Genomic DNA, 23,635 nt, shown 5'->3' with positions numbered 1-23,635 from the left:
CTGTATAAGGGCTTGAACAGGATTTTGCTGCTTTGTGGAAGCTTACTACAGCTTTTGCCAGGCCTTCAGAAGGGCAGGGAATGAACATCATACACTTTATTTCAGAGAGGTGTATTGAATGGAAAGAGGTTAATGCAGAGAGATGCTGTTAAGGTCTGGGAGAAGGATGTAGGGAAAAGTGAATTTTTCTCTCCTTCATATGTTCTATGGATTTTTAGAGATTAGGATGGGATTGTATCAGGGAACCCCAGAATAAACAGTTTTCCCTTGGAAATGTGTTTAGATGGGGAAAATGCTCAGTGAAGGCTTACCTCCCACGTCACAGATGTTGGAAGAATCATAATAATATGCTTGTATTTCATTAATGTTTTTATCTTCTGACCAGCTAATAGACAATTTCATGTCCAGTTACTGTAATAAACATGTTCTGGAAGATAGGCAGATAATACGATTTTCTTTTTCTGTATCTGTAGTCATCCATTCGGTAATATTGTTATAACCATTTGTCACAGACCCTAGAAGATATGCTCATGCTGATTTTCAAGCATCCTACGCTGGAGAGTTGGTTCCTGGCTTTAGAACAACGTTCTCTTCCTCAGCACAGTTTAAACCCTGTCACTGTGAAGCTCCTGTCAGCTCATGTAAATTCTGGTGTGCTCCAGCTGTTGAAGACAGGTGCCCCGATGTTGCAGAGCATGGATCACGTACATGTGTTATTGAAATATTTTGAAGCAATCAGGAAAAGTGTCTTGAAAGAGCTACAGGCTGTTGGGAAAGAAGGAAAACAGGTCTCTCCCAAGAGGTCTCACCAGCTGGAGGCTCTTCAGGAATTGCATGTATACATGTCTGCAGCTCAGCTGAAAGAGATCACTTTAACCATGCTGCGGCTTCCTGAGAGGAGCTTGACTACTCAGAAATCTGAAAAATCCCCTAAAAAAGGAAAACAGTTGAGTTTGTATGGACAAATTTTGGTGCAGCTCCTCACAGAGAGCTACCAAAGGCAACCCCAACGAGGAGAACTGCTGCTATCCACAGAGCACATTAAAGCTTTGGGGATATTGATGTCAGCATCAGCCAGTAAGGATCTGGAGAAAGTTTTCCTTCATGCTCTCCAAAGTGAGCCAGTATTTGCACACATGGTCAGCGTAGAGGTGCTTGTTCACTGCCTTAACCAGGGGTCAGAAACCTGCCTTGCCATTGTGGACACGCTGATAAAACACTGTAGAACTCACCTGCTGCAGTTCGAGCTGTGGTGTCTAAGCTGTGACACTGAAAAGTACCTGAGGAAGAACATGGAGAGCTTTCTTCCGCTCATTAACGTGTATTTGCAATGCAGAGACCGATATGATTTCACCCGACCTTCCACAGGTAAAGCCACAACTCATCCCTATTTTGATTCAGAAGGCCAAATTCTCAGTGTAGGCCTTAAAGTCTTGGATCCTCTGCACAACAAGTAGAGCTCATAGAAGTTAATTACTTAACTTCTAGTTATTCTTTTTTTTAAGCACTTTCCCAATATAAAAGGTAAAGGACTGTAGTGAAGCTTGGATGTTAGATTGAAGCAAAGTGCTATTATGGTCGCTGTTGCCTGGTTTTCTCTTCTGAAACCCTTAATTCTTAGCACGTGAAAATCTCTCCTCATGCTTTCCTACGTGGTTTAGTATAGGAAGTATAGGAAACCGTTAGCAAACAGAGTTGATTTATAAGGTACTTGTTAGCTGTCTGTTGACGTGAGATAAAAATTCCTACAAGTCCATGGTCAGAGAGCTGGTAAGGATTTCATCCTTCCTTATAAGCAAGGACAAGGCTTTTTATTGTGAAGTTGTCCCCCTTTTGAATGTCTGTGTAATTTTCCCATGTTTAATTATATCAGCTGTGTAGCAAGCTGTATATACTAAATGCTTTCTAATGATGCTATTACAGAGTGCACTTCTCTGTAGCACTTTAGCAGATACTGTAGTATAACAGTTAGAAACTAAGTAATCCGGGGCTTGATTAGAGAATTGATTTGGAATTTTTGTAATTACAAGTCTGTTGTTGCTTAACATGCTCTGTGAAATCTGTGCCCCCTCCAGTTGTCTCGGCTGTTATACCTGTCCTGAGAAAAGCTCTGTGGAAAGAGCTCTCCAGTGTATTTCAAGACACAGAAACATCGCACGAGGTCACTCTGAAATTGCAAGTTCTTTCCAAGTTGTTGCCATCTGCAGAAAGCAAAGGGCTGCGAAAGCTTATTGACCAGCTTCCTGCTGCTCTGGAGAAAGCAGGAAATGAGGAGAGGTAAGCAAATCCAGTTGCTCTGTTCCATGACTAAACTTGTGTCGTAAAGCTTTGTGGTAGATATGTATGAATGCAAATGTGTATTTCCACAGTTGGACAGTGGCAGATGCCATATCTAGAGTGCTTGAAAACTCTGAAGAGCTGAATTCCTGGAGGAGAAGCCTGTTAGCAGCCTGCATGAAGGGATTAATTGCCGTGTACAACAACAGTAAAGATGAAAGCAAGCAAGAAGTGGAAAGGTCAATGCTGCTGAGGCTAGAAGAATTGCTGGTGAGGCTTCTTATGTCCATTGCCAGCATCCAAAACTGTGACTGTGTGGATATATGTTACAGTGCTTTTGTGTTTGTGTCTTGGGTTTTACTTTTTGTTTTAGAGATTATGGCTTCTATGGGCTTTTAATAGCTTGTACAGAGTTAATTTTGTCCTGCCAGACCTTTATGAGAACCAGTTTTGAATTGTGCTGGATGATAGCTTTCTGCTAACAGTGCTCTTGAAAAATCAGTGCTCAAGGTGTTGTAGAGTTAAAAACCAAAGGTTGCTGATGGATGTTTTAAAGAAAAGCATGAAGAGTGACAAGATAGGTGTGCTTCTGACAAGGCCCACCTGCCATGCCTTCTGAACTCAATGGCAGAAATGCAGTTGACTTTGATCATAAAATCATTCCCTCTGTACTACTGTATTTTTTTAATTGGATAGGGTAAGCAAATCCTTGTAGGACATAAAAATTGAAGGTCTCTCCAGGCAGCCTTTGACCTCTTTCTGACTTCTGGTGAGACTCTCTTTCTTTTAGGACCTGATCGTGCAGGACTGGAGTCTTGCAGGACCTGAGGGGCCATTTTGTAGTGTTAATCTTGATTGTGTTGGCAGGCCTGCCAAGGTTAACACTTAGCATTACCAGGACTGCTGGCATGTGCATCTGTCAGCCTTTTGAAAACTGATTGTTGTTTATTGTGGTCTATAGCATTTTAGGGAAGACAAGTTTTATTAAAGAACAAATGGTACACCCAGCTCATCCAGCTATTATATCTGTTTGCCACATGCAGATGTTGGGTAGGTTAAGCACACTGTAGGTACATGAAACTCTTCTAGTGTGTGAGTAGCAGACTCTTGCTTTGACTTAACAATGTTTGATTCCTTTCACACTCCCAAAGTGTGAAGAGTTTCAAGACCGGTGGTTTGGTTTTTGGTACCTAGAGACCAGCTTGCTTTTTAATTACATACAGCCAGTATGCTTCCTTTCCCCCAGGCCCAACAAAATAAGACTTGCAGTTTCATTTGAACCAGGAGGTAGGATTATTGTGTCCAAGGGTTTTCTTCCCTTCCGATTGTCCCACCTAAGTGTTTGGCTTGCCTGTTTTTAGTGTGTTTGTGGAACAGAAATTGCTGGTCTCGATGTTCCGTAGAAATTCTGTATGCTAAATGTAAATGTCTTTTTTGCATACTGCACGCACAGCGGTTTGCTGAAGAAGTGGACCCAGATGACTGGTACAACCTTGTGAAGATGGGACTCAAGTAAGTAGTTTCGAGAGGCACCAAAGATGCTGTTCTGTTTACTTGGCCTTGTCCTGCATTATATTGGAAATGTCCCGTCTCCCTTGAATTCACCCAAATTTGGTGCTCCTTGCTTCTCAGGATGAGCTTTTATGCCACATCCACTGTCCTGGTGGGAGCCTGAACCTGCACAGCTACAGGCAGATTTGTGTTTTGTGCTCTGGTTTGTGTAACTGACATGGCTAACTGGATAGTTGGACCGGTTTCTTTTCATCTGGCATGAAGAAGCTTTATGTCTATATAACTCCTTTTTGTTTGAGGTATTTCTTGAATTGAATTCATATGAAAACAGAATCCGATCTTTCACTTTAAATGTGAACCATTTAAATAAAAGAAGTCAAAGGAAGTGGGTAGTTCAGGATAATCTTAACTTCTGTGTAGGTAGAAGTGTTAATATGAAGGGTTGCTGTCTGAAGGGTTAGTCTGAAAAATTTTCATTCCTTGTTAAGCTCATTGCAGCTACAAGTGTGACTGTGTCCTGATCCTGTTTCTTTTTGATAAATAAGATACCAGTATTGCATCAAAAGAATTCATTCAAAATGGCTAAGGGGAAGATGTACATATTTTCATTTTTTAAAAGTTTGGTTTGGTTTTAGTAAGTTTGCTTTCTTTGCAAAGTTACCAGTTCTTAAACTTTTTTTTTTTCAAGCAGCTTTCCTTTTGGTTGGGGTATGACTGTTCTGTGATCTTTGCTTCTAAAGGTACCGCTACAGAGATGAAGCATTTTTGAAAGTCTTGAACATTGCTATTCAGTTATTATACAAGAAAGAATCCTCACTTAGTCAGAGATTAGTCAAGCTCTCCAAACTTCACATGATGGTCACGCAGCACTCTCTATTTTTGTCAGCCATGCTAAGGTCAAGAGAAGAAGATGGCACGAACATCCAGACAAGAGGTATCTTTTTTTTTTTTATTCCTTCCTTCCCTTTAGCTATATTTAGTAATCTTGTCTTTCTCACATTATATTCTACCCATCCAGTAACCTATCCACCTACATATATTTGCAGAGCTATTAAACGATTGCAGAATATTAGCGTTTAGTTTTAAATCCTACCTCTATTTTGTAGCTGCCAGTTTTAAACACGTACAACACTTACATTTTATAAAACTACTGCTAAGGTGTTGTTTTTTTTTAATCCTGTTGAAATCTTGAATTGATTCTTCTGGTTTCTGTCAAGCTGTTAGTGTAAGATCACTAAAGTGCTTACAGGTTCCGTTAGAAACGTGTGACAGAAGACCTCATTTTAAAATAGGTTAACACAAAGTTTTAAGTTCATTTTGCAAGTTACACCTAAAATGTCAATTTAATCCATGTATATTTTATGTTCCTCGTGAAAGTTTGCACTGTCTTTCCACGAGCAATGTAAATTGGGTCCTAGTCCCTGCATAGAATTGGCTTTGTTTCTTTGTCTCTACCAACTGAAGTACTGCCTGACCTTGGACCAGGCATTTGACCTACATACACCTCAGTTTCTTCCACTGTACAGCACTTTGTGATTCAGTGATTGAAGGATCTGTATAAGGGTAGGCAATTCTCAGGGCAGCATCTTGATAAATTTTGTGTATATCAGTGAGCAACAGGTAAACAACTTTAAAGTTCTAGATCACCTGAAGAGACAAAAAGCTCTTGTGAAGTGACAAATATAGTTGAAATTAAAAATAATTAATAGATTTTGCTGCGTGCTGTATGTGTTTTACCATCTGAATGCCTTTATGTAGAGCAACAAGGTGGATTATTTGAGGCTAACTTCAGTAATTAAGAAACTTGGTGTCAAGAGCATGTTCGTTTAGGCCCTTGTCTTTATGATCTGTTTTGTTTTGATTATTTTATGTTCCTGTAGATACTGGGGGAAATAGCATTTGTTTGTTCGTCTTGGAAATACTGTTTTAACTTCTTCAAAATATGTTTTTTGCCTTGGATTAAATGCCTCCTAATCATCCTCTGGTGTAGTCATGGAAATGATTTTTTTTTTTGCTGTTTATAGAGCTAGATCTTTATCTGAAATGCATAATTGTGTGTGCACATATATTTAGAGAGCGTGTGTGTGTGTGTGTATTTATATGCAAACCATCTACCTGAGGGAGCAACAAACCTAAGCCTGTGTGTGTTTACTTCAGAGGCCTTGGTGGATATACTGCTGACAGTTGTGAAACTGAGCCCTTCTGTCTGTGAGAGCAGTCACCTTGCCGTGTTGTTGGGGGCCTACGGGGCTACGCTGAGTACTGTAGGTATGTCAGCCTGGGAAAGGTATTTCCTACCAGATCTGTTTTTCATCTTCATAGGTGACTGACTTTGGATATCTTTTTTTTGTTTGTTTTTTGTTTTTTTTTTCTTAGATCAGAAGATACTGCTACTGCTTCAGTTATATGAGAAGAATAATCAAAGTCTCATAAAGTCCGGGTGAGTTGACCACCTTCCTTTGTTTGACTAATTATATGCAAATGAGCAGCCTCAGAATTGGCATTTTTCCAGGGTCTTATTTTTAACTGAGATAAACAGTGAGCAAGGTGAATTCACCTGGAGGTGAACATTGCTTTTGGAAACATTTTTCCTACAGACAGATAAAAAGTAAAACCTATGTTGCCCAGCCTTCTGGACAAAGGGATCAGTGTGTGGGTGTCTGCAGGGCCAGTGATGGGATTTGAATTTCAGTAGCGCCCCTGTCACCATAGTAAGAGCCTACTGTGGGGATTTCATCACAAGCAAAGGTCAAAACAGAAGGTGTTAATGTAGAGCTCCTTCCCTGTTCTCTTGGGATACAGGATTTGCTACTCAGCACAACCATTGCCCTTTTCGATGCTCTTGCCCTTGTGTGCACAGCGTTCTGTTATGGTGCTTTGCTGGAGAGGAGAGGAATATGCCAATGGAGGAGTGATGTGTAAGCTCTTGCATTAACATCTGTAGTTAGATTTGGGCTACCAGCATGGTATGAATGCCTTGTCTAACACTAGTCTGGACTGTAGCTCTCATTATTGTGCAGTCTTGGAATACACCTTTGTGCTTCATAAGGGAGGATCACATCTTGTATAAAAAAACTGTTCAGGCCCTCTGCATGATCAGTCTACAGGGAAGTCAGTTGCAGTTAGTTCTTACAGATGCTGCTTTGCTGCAGAGCTCCTACAGACTCTGGCAGCTGGAGCAGGACTGGACTCTGAATTAGAAACATAATTTCCTTCCTTAGCTTTGGCTGAGAATATAGATGATCCTTGCAGCCTATGAGTACATGAAGGGTCTCGTTAGCAGGGAATTGAAGTGGCTTCCAGAAGTAAGGACTTCGGCAGTAGCTGCGTGCTGCATAAATCTTCACTGAAAGTGTTTGCAATTGGGAGGGTGTTAAGATAGGAGGAGACTATTTTCAGAGGTAATAAGGGCCCAAAACTTTTCTGGCCTTTTTAAAGGAGAACCAATTTCGTACTTGTACCCTGAAGTGAATTGGTAGCCAGACATTTGGCTAGACCCGATCCCAGCACTGAAGTGTTTGAATATAGAGCACATTCAGGAAAAGTGAATACCCAGCAGAGCCCAACTTGTGTTACAGATGGGAGCCTTCAGGTTCTGGGTGATAAGAAGCCTAACATCCATCCCTCTGGTTTCCTTGCTGACAGAGAAGCACGCTGTTGGCAGTACCCATGTAGTAAATGACAACGTCAATAGCACTTTAATCACAATAGCGAAATAAGTGGGATTTAAGGGGCAATTCAGAGGAGGAGAGTAAAGAGTTTTGTTTTATTGAAGCACTGTCATGCTGGTTTGAAATGTAAGTTGTGTTTGAGACAACCTTCCCTGACCAGATCTTTTTCACTGTATTTTCATGCAGCTGCTATCATATTTAAGCTATAAATGCTGGTAAGTAAAAAAGCCTTTTTTGTGAGAACGTAAGTTCTGACTTGGATTAATAGGTTAGGAAATAGTTAATGAGACACCCTCAGACTGAATTTGAAAAGCTTTGAGATGGATGAAAAAGGTGTTGCCAGGGAAACTGGTTCTGGTTTCAAGTTCCCACATGTTAATGAGTACAAGTGAAGGGAAAATTTAAATACTAATTTATAGCCTCTGTAATTGCTTTTTGCTCACTGCGATCAGTCTGTTGACTAATGCCTTTACTTTTAACAATGTTTAAGAAACCTGCTATGGGGTCCAGCCGCTGTGGAGCATCACAAGACTTGCAAGAGTCTAGGGAAGTCACTATGGCAGCAGCCAACCATGGAGGAGATTCTGTGTCTGCTCGATCGAGAAAAGATGATGAAGACAGTTCTGTCTTTCCCTCAGCATCGCCATCTTCTGCCATCAGAGGTGCTGTGGTTCAGTCTGCTGAATTACCTCCTTTTGTTGTAGAAAAAGAACCTTTAAGTTAGTCCTTTCTTTTTTGCATTCATTTAACATATTGCAATTTGTTTGCATCAGGAGTGGCATTTAAATTAATAAGACTAAAAAAAAAACTAAATTAATTAGTTAGGAGCACTTTGCTGAATGTGTTTTCTTTTTGCCTGAAATGAAACATATATTGCAACTCATTTGAAAAATAAGTGAATGGGCCACACCTTGTCTGTAGGTGTGATTGTGCAGCATTGCAAAGATTGCCGTGTATAAATGAAACCAGAATTTGACTTCTAAACAGTCATTAAATTTGACTGTGCAAGGATTTGCTGATAGTGGTCTTTTTAGTCTTTCACATAGTTTGGTAACACCCTTCTATATCTTTTCTGTCGGTTTTGGAACCTTGATGTTGAAAGCCAAGTATAAACTGAAGTGTATCTTGGTCTGTGTTGCATTAGATTTTACAAGGTTTAGTATCTGCTGCTGTATAACGGGATGAAGTGCTTGGGGCAGTTTGAAACCAAGCACTGGAAATCAGTGTCATTCCTTACACAATCTTGGTTTGGATTTGGTTGCAGGAAGTGGAAGAATCACTGTATAGAGATGAAAGTGTCAAGAATCTCGATGACTTCTATGATCCTTGTTTTCTACTTCAGCTCTTCAGTGAATTGACCCGACCAGGTAAAGTAAATGCTCCTCTTTGACATTTTATTTAATTATTTTTACTCTGCTGTGGGAGCTGCATGGCTCCATCTGTAGCTCTGTTATTCAAAGTCTAAGGGATAATACTTCAAAGAAATCATGTGCCTTGCTTTGGAGAGACAAAATATATACATCCTTTAACCACCTACTGAATTGCATTGTGATTTTCAGAATGGCTTAAAAAGTAACTAGACATAATTACTGTTAAAGTCTTTTTTTTTTTTTTTTTTTTTAAAAAAAGCAGTTTCCTAAATAGTGTTACCTTTCTAGTGGAACTTAGGTACTTAGGTAGGTACAGCATACCCACCAAGCAGTCCTCGTCCAGAAGACTAGGTGTTCCTTCATAACTCTTTCAAATGTAGATGGCTAACCCTGTGTAGAGGGAGTGATCTGCTTAATATGATGAGAGGGATTTTTAAACTGGAACTAAAAACAGCTTAGGAGAGTTTAAAAAATAGACAAAGATTTATATTCTCTTATCATTCAGTATAGCACAAAGAACAGCACAGTACAATTATAAAATAGCATAAAAAGGAACCGGTAGAGAATATTCTCTTCTGGAAGGTTGTATATTTTCTGGTGCTTGTGTAGAGCTGTTTCCTGCATCAGCTATGGTGTCACAGAAACATGGTGAGCAAAAAAGGCATTGGCGGGTTGGTACCTTCTGCAGATACACACGGTGCCCCACCGTGTAAGTGGTAAGCCTGCTCTGATCTGGGGCTGCCTTGTGGTTGAATTGTCAGGAGCAATAATCACCTACTTTCAGCCGTTTTCTCAATGGGAGTTGGGCAGAGACAAGACAGGTTGGAAAACATGCCCTGCAGTGTTCAGAGAAGCGCTCTGGGCATAAGGTGGAAGCTGCCCTTACTGAGGAAGGGTGAGGTTGTTCCTTAACCAGAGAGACTTTCTGCAAGGGAGTCAGTTTCTGTGAGGGAGACTGACAGAAATGACTGGAGGTGTGACCTGATACAAGCTGTGCTTATGTTACAGGGAAACTTCAGCCAATTCATTTTCCATCAGGCAGATGTGTGGGGCCACTGTGTATCATGAATATGCCTGTGCTCATTATCTTTAAAAGGTCTGATAGGATCTATATGGTGCTTGAAAACCGCTTGCTTACCCTCACTTTCCTTGTTTGACATGACTGCTGTGCATATGGATACCCCTGCTGTTGTTCACGTGCAGCTGCCTGTTTGGAGGGCATTTAAAGATCAAAGTGAGGCAACTATAAGGAATTTCCTAACCAGCTCCCTCCCTGTGTTGATTGTGGTTAACCACTGTGTAGTTAAACTGGATTTTGCTTTCCACAACAATAACATCATGAGCAATTAGCAGGCTGATAACTCTTTCAGTAAAATCACACTGAGTCTTACTTTGTTCACCTAGACCCTTACAGTACAGTACCTGCTTTGTGTGTTCTTAGCCTTTATTTAGGTATAGTTGCAATCTGCTCTTTATAATTTCATGTTCTAATTTAGTGAGGAAAAAATACCAAAGCTATGAGGTATTTTGCAGTAGGGTGGATCTTAGGCAATCCAGTTAATGCTGGATTTGGGATTGTTAGTGATGAAGAGCGTGAGCAAGCCACTCTGTCTTGGACCTAGGTGTAATAGCTGAAAGTGCACATGACACTGTCACCCACCCTCTGGAGGCCACCACCCTAACTGGTGGCAGGGATGAGGTGACCTGTCGGTGGTACAGTCACCCGGCGAGGACGGCCGCAAAGCAGCAGCAGCAGGGCTGAGGGAGCTCGTGCAGGTGGAGCCCTTAGCCTTAGCCCTCAGCGTAGGCTGGGTGGTAAACTGGGGTGGGGAAAAACATTTCTCTAAATCATTCCACGCCCAGTGAGAGTCTGTGCCCTAAGAGGGGCATTTTTAGAGGGCACAAATGATTTATGAGCTGGAGTCCCGTGGCGCTCCTAAACCATGTCAGCTGCTTTTGGAATTCCTAATTCTTTATTTATTTGCTCTTTGTACTGGCTGCACAGTGTCGTGCACAGATGTTATATAACTGCTGAACTTATAAACACAGACTTACTGCACAGCGTTTAATGCTCACTGAGTAAAAACTAAGCCTGGAGTTGGGCAGATAGCAAGTTCTGTCTAACTTTAGCTCTGATAAGCATCTTGTGGAAAGCTTTTCCATCGTGATTCTCAAGGTACTTTAAACAGACATAGAATTAGCTTCCTTTTTTTTTTAATAATAGCTTGTTATTCTAGCTTAGTTAGTTTTTGAACACACTCTCCAAGGTCAGCTGGATGGAAAATATTTCCACTGCATGTTTGCAGTGGAAGAAACTTTTCTAAATAAATCTATCTGTGACCAGCTTGAACTTTACTGCTGTAGTAAGGACCTTGGATTTCTCTGTGATATCACTGCATAAAATTATTCACGTTTTCCATCTACATGCTGTTACACACTCCTTTTGGCGGTCAGGTGGTGTCCTTGCCCAGTTCCTGAAAGTAGAGGGAGGTCTGTACAAGCTCTGGTGAGATGAGAGGCATGCCATCCTAACAAACAAGGCATCTTTTTGCTCACTAGGAGAATGGCAGAGGTGTTTTGAACTATGCCAGTTAAAGTTGATGTGCTGTGGTGAGGAGTGGTGTAGGGAAGTGTACAGTAATTTCTAGCACTGAAATAACTGCTAAAACCACTTACTGAAAAGCCCTGGTACTGCAATTCAGTGATGCTTTTGCATTGGCCATGTAGAAGTGGGCTGGGTGGTGGGAGGCAGCGCAGGGAGGCGGAGACCTGTCCCGTAACTAGTGGAGCTGGGTGTGAAACTGCCAGGCAGAGGGAGAAGTAGGAGTTCTGGCAGCAGAGGACAGGATGAGAGAAACAGCCCAGCTGCTGGTGCGGGGGCATAAATAATCTGTAATTTAATTTATTTTATTTTTAATATATATTTTTTAAATGTATTAGGCATACGTGTGTAGTGATCGGGAAGGAAATCAGAGGACCAAATATAGTCACTTGTCTGTAAGGCTAGAGCCTCTTAAATAGGAATGTTTATTTCTCCAAAACTTCCTCTTGGTCTTCAGTGTGAATTGCAAGAAAATGCATGAATGTTATTGCCAAACTCAGAACAACATTTTCACTTGAGCTGGCAAAATACAAGTGAGGTGCCATTCTGTTCCATTACTGGTGAATGGCATATGCTAGGTAGTAGTGCAGGAGATAATCTGGAGGTTTTACATCAAGTCATTTCTAGCCATCAGTGAGCAGAAGCGGCACGGGCTCCTCAAAACACACAGCCTTTAAATAAGAAACTCTATATCCTGATGACAAAGCTCTATGGAAGATAAATGTTAGATTCAAGGGTGTGTTTTCTATTTGGCTGCTTATTGTTCATTGCTGGATTTTTTTCTGTCTCAGAAGGACATAGGGGTACCGCTTAGTACTTTAGTAGGAACGTGCCTTACCAGCAGAATTGCTCATGCTTGCATGATCACGGTTCCTTATTTTTATTGTGGCTAATGGCTTATTTAGGTATTATTCTTCTGCCCATTCCATTAGAGAAGCTCTTTAATGCGGGTAGGTTTTCCATTGACTGTGCTGATCTATCTTTCAGGCACAGACTTATCAAATGCCCAGAAAATGGCTGAAGAAGAGAATTTTCCTTGTTCTTTCTTGCACTTAGCTTTCCCGAAACAGTGAGATGTGTGATGTGTTCACAGAATTTACTCCTAACTTTTCCAGGCAGACTTGTATCTGTCTCAGGTAAATGAGAGTAACCACCTTAATTTCAGCTTGGATAAAGAAATCTTACTGAGTGATTTGCAGAATGCCTTTGTTAGCTGAAGGTGCCTTCAGCTTCTGCAGCTGTGGTGAAGTAATAGTTTGTAAGGGTAGATCTAGAAATTGGCATTTATGAGTAGAAGTCTTGTTAAGGATCACAGTGCTGTTACATGCTCTGTGACATGTAAGCATGATGTGCTGGATGTTTCTCTTTTTTCCCCTCTTCTCCCACAGAGTGTGTAGTGGCATGTCACAAGTTTGTCGAAGTCAATGCCCTGGGTCTGACAGTGGCTGCACTTAGCAGCTATGATGCCAATATGAGAGCAGCAGCATATTTTGTTTTGGCTTCTTTTCGTTCTCATCTGGAAGGGGCTCGCTTCCGAGAACAGAGGCAGGTGAGTCTGAACTCAGTTGATTGTTTGTCAGTTGGACATTTTATGTCATGGCCGCTTACAGGAGAGGTGCTGCCTTGCTCATCTGTCTACCTGCACATGATAAAAGAGCCAAAAGAAGCATTTTATCCTCTATCTCGCTGTTTATCATCTTTCACTTTGTGTTTGCTCCTTCTGTAATCAATGGGTGGAAAAAAAAGGGGAAAAATGTCTTAGAAATTCTTATGGCTTTTACTTGTAGGAATGGGAATCCCAATGGAATTGATATTTGAATGTGGCCTATGAAATATCCCAGAAGCTTATTTATGTATTCACACTCACCTGTTGTATTTGTTTGGATGATGGTTCAAGCTTTTCTCCCCCGGGTTCTTGTGCTGCAGTTGCTGTACCTCATGGATGCTGTGCAAAATGGAATCCGGCAGCAGAACCTGAGATTTACCTTCTCTTTAACCCTCTACATTGCTCGTGTGGCACAGCAGATGCTGAAGCCAGGTACTGTAATCTGCTGTGCATGTTGAACTTGGGGCATGTTAAAGAGGAGAGAGTGGATGTGCATGGAATAATGTCCTGGAGACTGAGGTAGTTGTGAGAGTCGCAGCAGCCATAAAGCGTGCTTTCCTGTATTTCAAAGAAAACCTTTCAGTGCTTGTGTAGACTGCCTACCTGGAGAAATGGGAAGTGCCATTTTGTTGTGCACAGAAGCAGGCTGATCCGTTAGGGATGACGCCTCTACCTCCTTGTAATTTTGGGGTGGGGGTGGTGGGAGGAATAGATGAGTGAAACTCTGTGGGCCCAGTTCAGCAGATCAGAGTAGGCTGGCCCCGAGTATCCTTCTGCCCATAGACACGGAACCGTGCAAGCCACTGTTGCAAAGGAGAATCACAGCATCAGGGTTGCAAGGGACCTTGCAAGGTGTTTATCTAGACACTGCCAAGCGCAGTGCTGACTTCGAGGACAGACCTTTTAGCTCAGGGCTTTATCCTAGAAAACATCCAGTCCTCCAGACTGATTGTAGGCAGCCTGCAAGGGTGAGAGGGAGACTACACCACCCGTCTGGGCAACCTGTTCCACTGTCTTTCTGTCCTTACGTGGGAAAAAGGTTTTCCTGATGTCTAGGCTGAAACTGTCTTGTTTTAACATATGGCCATTGTTTCTCGTCCTCCTGCCTTGCTTTATATGCCACATAACAAGCTCTCTGTGTGGTTTGTATGGGTAACCACACCTAAAATCCTGGCCTTTAAACACCATTTGTCTATGAAGCATTGCTGTGGCACATGTTTATAACTCTCACTTGTGCAGTAACACTTTCCTTGTGGTATTTTCATATTTCATGAGTAGAGCTGATACCACAGCTGGGAGGTGACTGTGAATGGGACTGGATTGAACGTGCCCATAAGGCAGTCTCTGCTGGGGTGCCTGTTTTGCCCTGTGGAATGGCCAAATGGCAGCTCTGAAAAAAATGGTTCTGTGTTTGAATTTCCCCTCCAAGTACTCTGCCCAGCTCAAGTTGTGCCCTAGGGGTCTGCACGTGGAGCCAAACCTACACAGGGCAGCATCCCGGCTCTGGGCTGAGCAGATGCCTCGCTCCCTCGTGAGACCTTGTGGCTGGCACAGGAGAAAGCACTTCTGCTATCCACTGCTTGGATGGATGTTTACCAGGGACAAGTGTAGTGCTAGTTGCTCCCACCTGCCCTTGACAGCGCTTTGTGTCAAATATGTGAAGTTGGAGGAATTCTGGTATTTCACGAGAAAGGTGTGGGATTTTTGTACCGGTGTGTTTATGTAGATTGAAAAAGGTGATTGCCCGGTGTGAAATCTTAAGCTTGAGACATGGAGAGCTTTGCCTCTAGCTTTGCAGCAGGCTTCTGTTTTGTCATTAAAGTAACACTGGATTTGCTGAAAACCGAGCTGTGTTGACTATTTATCTCAGAACCTGCTTTGTGCACATTTTGAATGAACTTAGGTTTGGGGGAAGAGAAGAAGTAGGATGGCCAACAATAAAATCAGCCTTAGAGCACGAGGCCTCCTCGCTGTAATTAGCGTGCTGTTCTGACAGCTAGCTGAAAAACTGGCAAATACAGGTTCCGTTTATTTTTATGCGTGGTTGTGTATTGGGAACATTGTCCTCCTCCTCAGTAACCATTGTTTCTCTTCACAGAGGAGCACATGTATACAAAGATAAACAGATTCCTTCTGTCACACCAGTATTTGGACCTGAGGAAAGTACCAGGGTTTTTTCAGCTTTTCTACAGTTTTGATTTTGAGGTAATACAAATCCCATTGTGGGTGTCCACTAATTCTTCTGAAAATGATAGAAAAAAGCTATAAAAATGCAAACAAATTTTATTCTTCCATAATTAGTTAATTAAAGGAAGCTAATTGTTGAGTTCTTAGTTTTGTTTTATATTTGAGTAAGTATTATTTCTGTTTCTTTGTTGGTTTTTTTGGTTTTTTTTTAATAACAGCAGATAATGAAATCATGAATTGTGCTGTGTACTGTATAGCAGAACAAGCAGAATGTCCTGTCCTAGCTAACTTAATTCATATTTGAGTTCAGATTATTACAGTTGAATTCAATGGAGGTATTTTAGAAACTTTTCAGTTTTAGCTTAGGAACTTTTTAGGAACTTTTCAAGTTCCACTGTCAGTACATAATTTGGGCTGTAGAGTAACTGTTGTTGATGGATGGTGTTATTGATTAAATTTGATAGCGATAAAGGTTGAGAAGTCCATAAGAAGCTGTGAAGACTGTGCTGGCATTCCCAGGGGACCAGTTTGTTGTGCTTTCTGAGCAGATATTTTAAATGTCTGATGGTACTATTTTTATTATGGCTTCCAGCACAAAATAGAACGTGAATGGGTTCTCAGACTTCTTGGAGAAGGGCTGCGTGATAAGCACTGCTACCAGCTTTATGACTACCAGAGGATTTTCCATGTCATTCTTTCCTTTTTCAACAGTCCCTTGTGTGATGAAGGCTCCCAAGTAAGAATACATGTTTTTAAAAAAATAATTTGCACCGTTAAGATATCTTAACCAAACGCGAAGCAGAAGGGAGCAGCTGACTCTTCCCTTTCCCTTTTGAAAATCTGTTCCTTGTTGATTTTGTATGTGCTGGGGAGGGAAAAGCCTACTTTTGTCTAAATCAGTCACATCCTTGGCCCCTGAAATTAGAACAGATCCCTGCCATCATGGAACTTCAGCCACCTTCATCAGCTGATGGATTGGCTGTACAGTCTTACTTCTATTTCTTCATTAAAAAAAATACAGCAGCGGCTTCAGTTTTGCTCATATGGTCAGGGTCTTTGCTTATTTAGGTCTGCTTATTCCCTAACTAGCATGTTACCTAGCTTTAGTTGGAAGAAAGTTCACAAGAAAGCAGCTCTAACGTTCAAAGACATCCACCCTGAGAAATCCAGTCTGTTAAGAGTATCTCGGTTAGGTATGAGAACCTTGGACAGAGAGAAGGCTGTCTTGCTCCTAAAGACTTCCTTTTTTTAAGAGTAGTGTCTGTGGGCATGAAGCCTTAAAAAGAGAATGTCTTTTGTTCCCTGAGGTTGCTAAGAACACGTGATGTTTTGGAAATACATTTTAACTTTAAGTTGATTAGATCCCGGATACCAGCCAGATTGCTAATTGTATGCTTCTCAGAGATTGATAATAATTAGATCTTGACTATATTCTGATTTCATAAAAGAACAAATTATATTTTCTGTTTCAGAATCATATTCTGGAGATACTACAAAATGCTGCCCATGTCACCAAAGCTGCTTATGAGCTCATACAAGACCACAGCCTCCTAACCTGGATACTGCATATCTTAGAGAAAAGGTAACTAGGGAAATATTGGTGAAACGAGAACAATTCCATTGTTTACACGCAGGAAATAATTATGCAACTGAGTATAAAAGCAAGGGGTGACAGGTACAAAAATGGCCTAATGGTGGTTGTGATATTTGGCACTTAGGGCTATATAAAAAATTAGGGAAAAAAATATTTTTTGCTTACATGAATCTTTCATTTCTAATACCCACACTTCATGTCCTGTTGCAGGACCTCTGACAAAGTACTTGGCATGACAGGGAATTTGAGCTTGCTATAACATTCCTCCTCCCATGCCTTCCTCCTCCACTTGCCTCTCCCTCGCAATACGTGCACGCATGTGCATGCATGCACACACGGTCTTTTTTTGCATAGATTTTCCTGGCAGGTTCACGCAAGGTGTCAGGATCATCTGTGTTGTGATCAGCCTGACCAAGTCCTGAGTGAGCACCCCACAATGGAAACAGGACAGTGCATACAGTTCCCAGGAACTGGTGCTGGGGACGAGTCCTGTCCTGCTGTTTTGCACCTCTCTTTGGTACAATTTGGTACATTTGGAAGTGAAAAAGTCTGGATTTGGGGCCTCTTTGGCACCCACTGCTTAATTTGTGGTTGTACTTCGGAAGAGTATTCTTCTTGCATCCTCTGTACAAAAATGTGATCACTTTTTTCTATTTTTCCTCCTTAATAAATGTGGCTCCTGGTACTGTGCAGTAAGCATTGCTGTTACTACTTAGAGTTGTCTTGAACAGTAATTTCTTTAAAGAAATGGTGGCAGTGGCTGCAAGTTAATGGATTGCTTGGCAGAACTAGGTAACGACAGATGCAAGTAAGAAATCACCAGTCTTGTGCGGGGGCTGTGATACACGGCTGTGTTTCCCCATGTGCAGTGTGGCAGGAGGAGGGGCTGGGGGCTTTCCATGTCTGAGGAGGGGCAGTAACTGGGCCTTCAAGTGCCTGGGGCTTCAGGTGGGTGCACTCCCTGCCCTGATGGGGTCCTGGCTGTGAGGCAGCTACTGCCGTTCACAGCTCCACGTGTGCACCAGAACATGGCCCCCTTCAGGAGATGGACTGGTTCCTGGTTAGGATCTGTCTTCCTAATGGGTGTTTGTTTTTTTCTTTGTCTCAGGTTTCTGGAAAACAAGCCGCTAAATAAAATCATTTCCTTAATCCATACTCTGTGGCTCACAAATGTTGGAGGCAACAGGGAAAGCAAGAAAAAATCCCAGGAGAAGAGGAAGTTTCTTCCTATTCAGCTTGTAAATGAATTTCTGTACGTTTTGATAACATTGGTCAAACACATTAGGTGAGTTTTTTTGTTTGCTTTGTTTTGTTTCTGTTTTTCAATCAATTTGCTTGTCATCCCCTGTGCAGTTTGAAATTTATTAAGGCTAGAAGAATTTCTTGATCTCTGGATAGTCTAATGCTTTTTCTCCCCTTCAGTTTCTGAACTGTGCCTGCAAATTGTACAAGGAGAAATTGTGAAAGTTCCACACAACAATGTTAAGAAGGGGTCAGTCTTTTCTCTCCAGATTTAGTGAACTTAGCTGCCAAAGCACAGCAGCTGCAGCAGGGAGAGTTGTAAGGAAATGGATAGATGACCAGTTCTGTTTGTGTTCCTAGTAACACCTGCAGCTCTTCGTGCAGACAAGTATTTCCATAGCCTAGGAAATCTATGTTTGTTTTTATTTCCTCAAAATTTAGAAAATACGTGCAAAATAAAGTGTAGGTGAAGCTCCAAGACCTCTGGCCTCTTTCTTGTGTGCCACATGCCTTTAGTTTTTACAAGTAGGAGAGCAAAGGCTATGTTGCACAGTCTGGTGTGCCAGACAGTAGTGGAGATTCTGTGGGAATGAAATTAATTATTACTGGCATCCTGAGAAACAAAAGTATGTGTGTGGAGAACTGCAGGAGAAAACTGTAGGAAGAGACTGTGAGGAGGAAAAACCCGTACTTATTGCATTTTATTAATTAGCATGCAGAAAACTACATGACAATTTTATTTGTTTTTATTTTTATAGGACTAATTTAGATCTATCCAAACTGGCTCAGTTTTTGACTACATTCAGTTCCGTGCTGCGATATCGTGCTACAGTTGTTGAGGCCTTCAAAGAGATGAGTCGCTTTACAGTGAATGACAGCGTTCTCTCGAACAAAGAGATTTTGCTGCTGTTGCATAAGTGGAGTGTCATTGAGAAAGACCTGCAACTCCAGGATGATGTGCAGGCTCTCGCTCAGAAATACCAAATCAAAGAATTGCTTAGTAAGTACTAAAAATATTTAAGAAAAGCAATGTTGTTGGGGTTGCTATACGCTAACCATGAAAGTTAGGCATACTTCACAGAAAGAAGTGTTAATAACTTTTGTCAATCAGTTACAGCTCGGGGGAGGAGGAATGGGAATGGAAAGCCAATTTTCAGGTCTTTATTCTGGTGGTTTCTAACTTTAACACAATTCTGGAAGCCCTAAAGCAATTCAGTTTTAAAAAGGGAAGGAGCTTTAAAATAAAACTTAGTTGCAGATTCAGCACATTTGGGATGGGAAAAATTTACACGCCCGTGGTTGACAGTGCTTTATCAGCCACAGTCAGCCAGGATGCAGCTGTGTTGGAGGAGAGCAGGCTTTGCTCCTTCAGCCTGTGTTATTAAAAAGCAGTGTAACTGCTGCTATCACCTTCTGTGCGCTGGCATGTGCTGTGACTCCGCTAGCACAAAGAACAGCTGTTTGGGAATTTCTCACAACCTGGTATAAATAATGTAGCCTTGCTGGCAAAACTGCATCTTGTGGAGCTTTGAAATACTGCCATGGCTTCGCTTTGGGCCAGGGCCTCATTATTGTCCATGTCCAAGTTAGGGAATCCAGTTCAGAAAGGTGTTTCAGCCTGGGAGTCAGTGGGAGCTGCCTGTAGCCCATTTGCTTTGAATTGCATAGGCTCAGGCTGCTAATGAGGCTAATAATTTTGTACAAAGTCCTTTGGAGGACCTGATGTCTGTTTTGATGTTGTTTTTCTTCTTACATAAAATATTAAAGAAAAGAACAAATCCCAAGCCTCGTCTCACGGACATCATCACACTCGGAAAAAGAAAGAGGCAAACAGAGAAGATGACACTGCTGAAGAGCTAAAAGTCTCTGAGCTGGAGAAATGCAGAGATGATCTGAATGCCATATTTGCCCGCTGGGAGCCTGCTTTCCCAGCGATGCCTACCAAACATTCGGAGGAGCCCCTCAAATCTGGTGACCTTGCAGATGAAACAGTCAATCTTAACTGTGCGACCACTTACATAGTAACTAAATGGCTCGTGAAGTCCATGGTTGAGCACAGTCTCAATACGCAAAATGTTTTGCTAACACTGCGGTGGCTACAGAACTGCGTCCTGCCACACCCAGGGGTAGTGCAGGAGGTGCTCGGGGACGAGATGCTGCGAAACAACATCTTCAGGTTTTACACCCGGATCTGTCAGGCCAGCAGTGGGACAGCTGGACACTTGGAAGAGCTCTGTTTGTTCAGTTCAATCATGCTTCACCTCATGGATGCTCAGGGCCTGACTAACAACAGCTTTCATGAGCTCGTGAAAATGTTGTGCCTGTCAGCGATGACGGAAGAGGATGTGAACAAGAAAGGTACCTTGTCTTTTCTTTTTCACTTGCATTACAAGGCAGAGGGGCTAATAGTAGAAAATTGGTAGTTCTGTGGGGTTTTTTTATTCATCAGAACTGAAGTTTGCCTGTGTCTGTTGGTGCTCATCACTCAACACAGCAAAGATTTTATCTCTGGTGGTGTGGCCGTGTGGGTTGGTAGCACAGAACGTGGCTGTGCTGTAGGGATTTCTGATAGTACAATAGTCATACTTCCTGAAAGAAACTTTCCTTTCTAGGATTATAATGGAGTTCAGTGAGGTGTATAATATGCAGCTCCAAGGGACAAAATAGTCTGCAACAAATAAGTCCATGTGGGTTCTGATCCGTGTACTGTTCAGTGTTCCTATTTGATAGCGAAAGACACAGGTCAGATTTCAAAGCTTTTTATTTAAAGCTGTCAGAAGGGTGTGCTAACAAGAAACCACTTTCTTTCCTCACTATGAGAAGGATCACTGGCTTTGTATGAGCAAAAAACCCACACGTTTTCCATCTAGGTTAGGAAACTGTTGTAAAACATAGTTCTGGAGGTAAGGCGGGTTATTTTGTTATTGCTATGTGGAAATATAAGCATATCTGTTCTGATTTTTCTCTAATTTTTCTTCCACAGCTGTTTGTGTATTCCTGACTTCTGTTTACATTGGGGACATATGGCTTGGAGCACAGGAGCCAGATATGTTAATAACCCATGTCAAATTGATCTGCAGTAATACAGATGATGAATTAAGTGATGATGACATGGAAACTCATAAACGAGGAGAAGAAACTATTACGCCTCTTTGCAAAACCCTTTACTTGGCTACATTGGGACATTAATTCAGTGAACTGACACTTAGTCTTTAATGTTATATGCTCTGTCATCATTGCTGTGAGCCATGAAACCCTCCTGAACTGTTCCTCATACAAATCTAACGTATTTTGTCATAAGATCAATATTTTATTACTGTGTGCAAACTCAGGGGGGAAGACTTGTATTCATCATCTCTCAGTGGAACATTAAAGCCATAATTTTCCTTTTCTTCAACAGTATGGGATACTGAATGTCATTTATACCATTTTTAACTTTCTGAAGAACCAAAAAAGGCTGATGAATGTGTTGCTCTGGACTGAATTTCAGTCTCCATCCTCTCTCCAATGTAAGATGGCGAAAAGGACTGCAGTACTTCACCATAGTCTAGTATAAGTGCAAACAAGTATTCAGAAATTTAGCCGTGATGATTTACTATTTTTTTGAAGAACCCAGCTTCCTTCATGATACAAGATAAGAAAAACGGTACAAAGACAGGATGCTGAACACTGACATCATGATGCTGTAGGATTCTTCTAATTTTTAAATTCCTTTGAAAGCGGTTTTTGTCTTGGTTCTCTCTGTTTTTTTAATATATACATTTTTTTTTAATTAAAAAAAAAAAAAAGTCCTGACCGTCACCACTGCTGGAACTTGCAATAAAGACCTATCTTCTCTCCACTCTGAAAAGAGGAGAGAGAGAACTAAAGCTCCAATGACTTGCTGCTGATTGATAATACATGTTTCTTATTGGAAATTCTCTGTGAAATCTGATAACTATTTCTTGAACGTGGCCTTGAGGGCAGATAGGCAGATAATAAACCATTCCAGGTATGTAAACATGCAGAGTCTGAAGTTGGGCCTCTGAAGTGTAAAACAGGATTTATTAAATTGACTCATGAATATGTGCTGTGCCTAGGTGCTTTGTACAAATTCTGTACTCAAGAAAAAAAATTCAGAAATGCACACTCCTTGTGATGTTTATATAATGTGCTTTTTTTAAAGAATAAAAGAACATGAGATGAAAATAATGAGGATTGCTTCTGCATGTAAATATTTTCTCTTAAATAAGCCATAATATCTTTTTGAAGGCTTGGTTTAAAAATAGAAAAATACATCTTGAAAAAGCTGCAAGCCCATTAGAGGCTAAAGTGTGACATAATATTGATACAGAATCCCTAGAGTGTGACATCAAGAAATTTTCTCTGCAATGAAAAGATGTATTCTACTTAATTTAAAAAAACAAAGAGACGAATGAAACCAAAGGATTTGCAAGTGCCAGAATATGAAATAAGTGGCTAGAGCTGGAGCTAAATGGAAAGATGTCTTGCCATCTCATCTGACTGGAAAAGAAAGTACTCATGACATGCAGGGAAAGAGTCTTTCAGCTGTCTGGAGGGACTGATCCCTCCTAGCAATGGTTTACAGTATGACTTGTTTGAGAGAATTTAAGACATGAGGTAGAACCATTCAAACAACGTAAAAACTGCGATGCAGAAATGTATTTTCACATGGGACTAGAGAAATTCAGTCACTGCCCAAATCTATTGGCACTAAATATAATGAATATAGTGTCAAGTCTGTTTTGCCCCTGATGGTAACTGTTAAGCAGTCTCCCTTTTCTTAATTTTGACCCCTGAGCTTTTTCATCCCATTTTCTCCCGTCCTGTTGAGGTGGGGGAGCGAGAGAGCAGCTGGGTCAGAACTGCCTGTAGTCCAAGGTCAACCCATCACAATATATAATGTATTGCAGAGCAGCAGTAGAGGTACTTGGAGACCCTTCCAAGCACTTTGTAAGTGAACAAAACCTAAACCCTAAATGCTCGAGAGAGTCCAGAGAAGGGCAATGAAGCTGGTGAGGGGTCTGGAGAACAAGTCTTATGAGGAGCGGCTGAGGGAGCTGCGGTTGTTTAGCCTCGAGGAGGCTCAGGGGAGACCTCATCGCTCTCTATAGGTACCTTAAAGGAGGCTGTAGCGAGGTGGGGGTTGGTCTATTCTCCCACGTGCCTGGTGACAGGACAAGAGGGAATGGGCTAAAGTTGTGCCAGGGGAGGTTTAGGTTGGATGTTAGGAAGAACTTCTTTACCGAAAGGGTTGTTAGGCATTGGAATGGGCTGCCCAGGGAGGTGGTTGAGTCACCATCCCTGGAGGTCTTTAAAAGACGTTTAGATGTAGAGCTTAGTGGTATGGTTAATGTAGGACTTGTTAGTGTTAGGGCTGAGGTTGGACTAGATGATCTTGGAGGTCTCTTCCAACCTAGATGATTCTGTGATTCTGTGATTTGTTACAGTCTTCGATGAGTTGCAAGCCCAGACTGTTTTGGAGGGTGGACCTCTGTGCTTTGTACTACGCTTTCCCACGCCCTGTTTGCTTTACAAAAAATTATGCAACTGTGTTACTGGCAGGAGCAGAAT

At 41.5% G+C, this 23,635-nt stretch overlaps 1 protein-coding gene across 2 annotated transcripts in view; it reads left to right on the top strand.

Moving 5' to 3' along the window:
* Positions 1-22,252, top strand: part of URB1 (URB1 ribosome biogenesis homolog) — a 49,417-nt gene extending 27,165 nt beyond the window's left edge. The window contains exons 22-39 of one of the 2 annotated variants that reach the window (XM_083841691.1): positions 513-1,368; positions 2,076-2,277; positions 2,370-2,547; positions 3,722-3,789; positions 4,530-4,723; positions 5,947-6,057; positions 6,166-6,229; positions 7,951-8,122; positions 8,725-8,827; positions 12,821-12,981; positions 13,359-13,470; positions 15,137-15,243; positions 15,818-15,961; positions 16,698-16,807; positions 17,928-18,104; positions 18,820-19,061; positions 19,829-20,419; positions 21,045-22,252. In XM_083841691.1, the coding sequence (XP_083697817.1) occupies positions 513-1,368; positions 2,076-2,277; positions 2,370-2,547; positions 3,722-3,789; positions 4,530-4,723; positions 5,947-6,057; positions 6,166-6,229; positions 7,951-8,122; positions 8,725-8,827; positions 12,821-12,981; positions 13,359-13,470; positions 15,137-15,243; positions 15,818-15,961; positions 16,698-16,807; positions 17,928-18,104; positions 18,820-19,061; positions 19,829-20,419; positions 21,045-21,250 (3,798 nt within the window). In that variant the 3' untranslated portion in view covers positions 21,251-22,252. The remainder of the gene's footprint in view (positions 1-512; positions 1,369-2,075; positions 2,278-2,369; positions 2,548-3,721; positions 3,790-4,529; positions 4,724-5,946; positions 6,058-6,165; positions 6,230-7,950; positions 8,123-8,724; positions 8,828-12,820; positions 12,982-13,358; positions 13,471-15,136; positions 15,244-15,817; positions 15,962-16,697; positions 16,808-17,927; positions 18,105-18,819; positions 19,062-19,828; positions 20,420-21,044) is intronic. The other variant, XM_083841692.1, reaches the window with a different exon arrangement.
* Positions 22,253-23,635: the final 1,383 nt, after the last annotated feature.

Source organism: Anser anser (genome assembly GCF_964211835.1).
Source record: "Anser anser genome assembly, chromosome: 1".
NCBI classification, from domain to species: Eukaryota; Metazoa; Chordata; class Aves; order Anseriformes; family Anatidae; genus Anser; species Anser anser.
The sequence above is the reverse complement of the archived record's forward strand: the minus strand, read 5'-3'. Positions and strand labels throughout refer to the sequence as shown.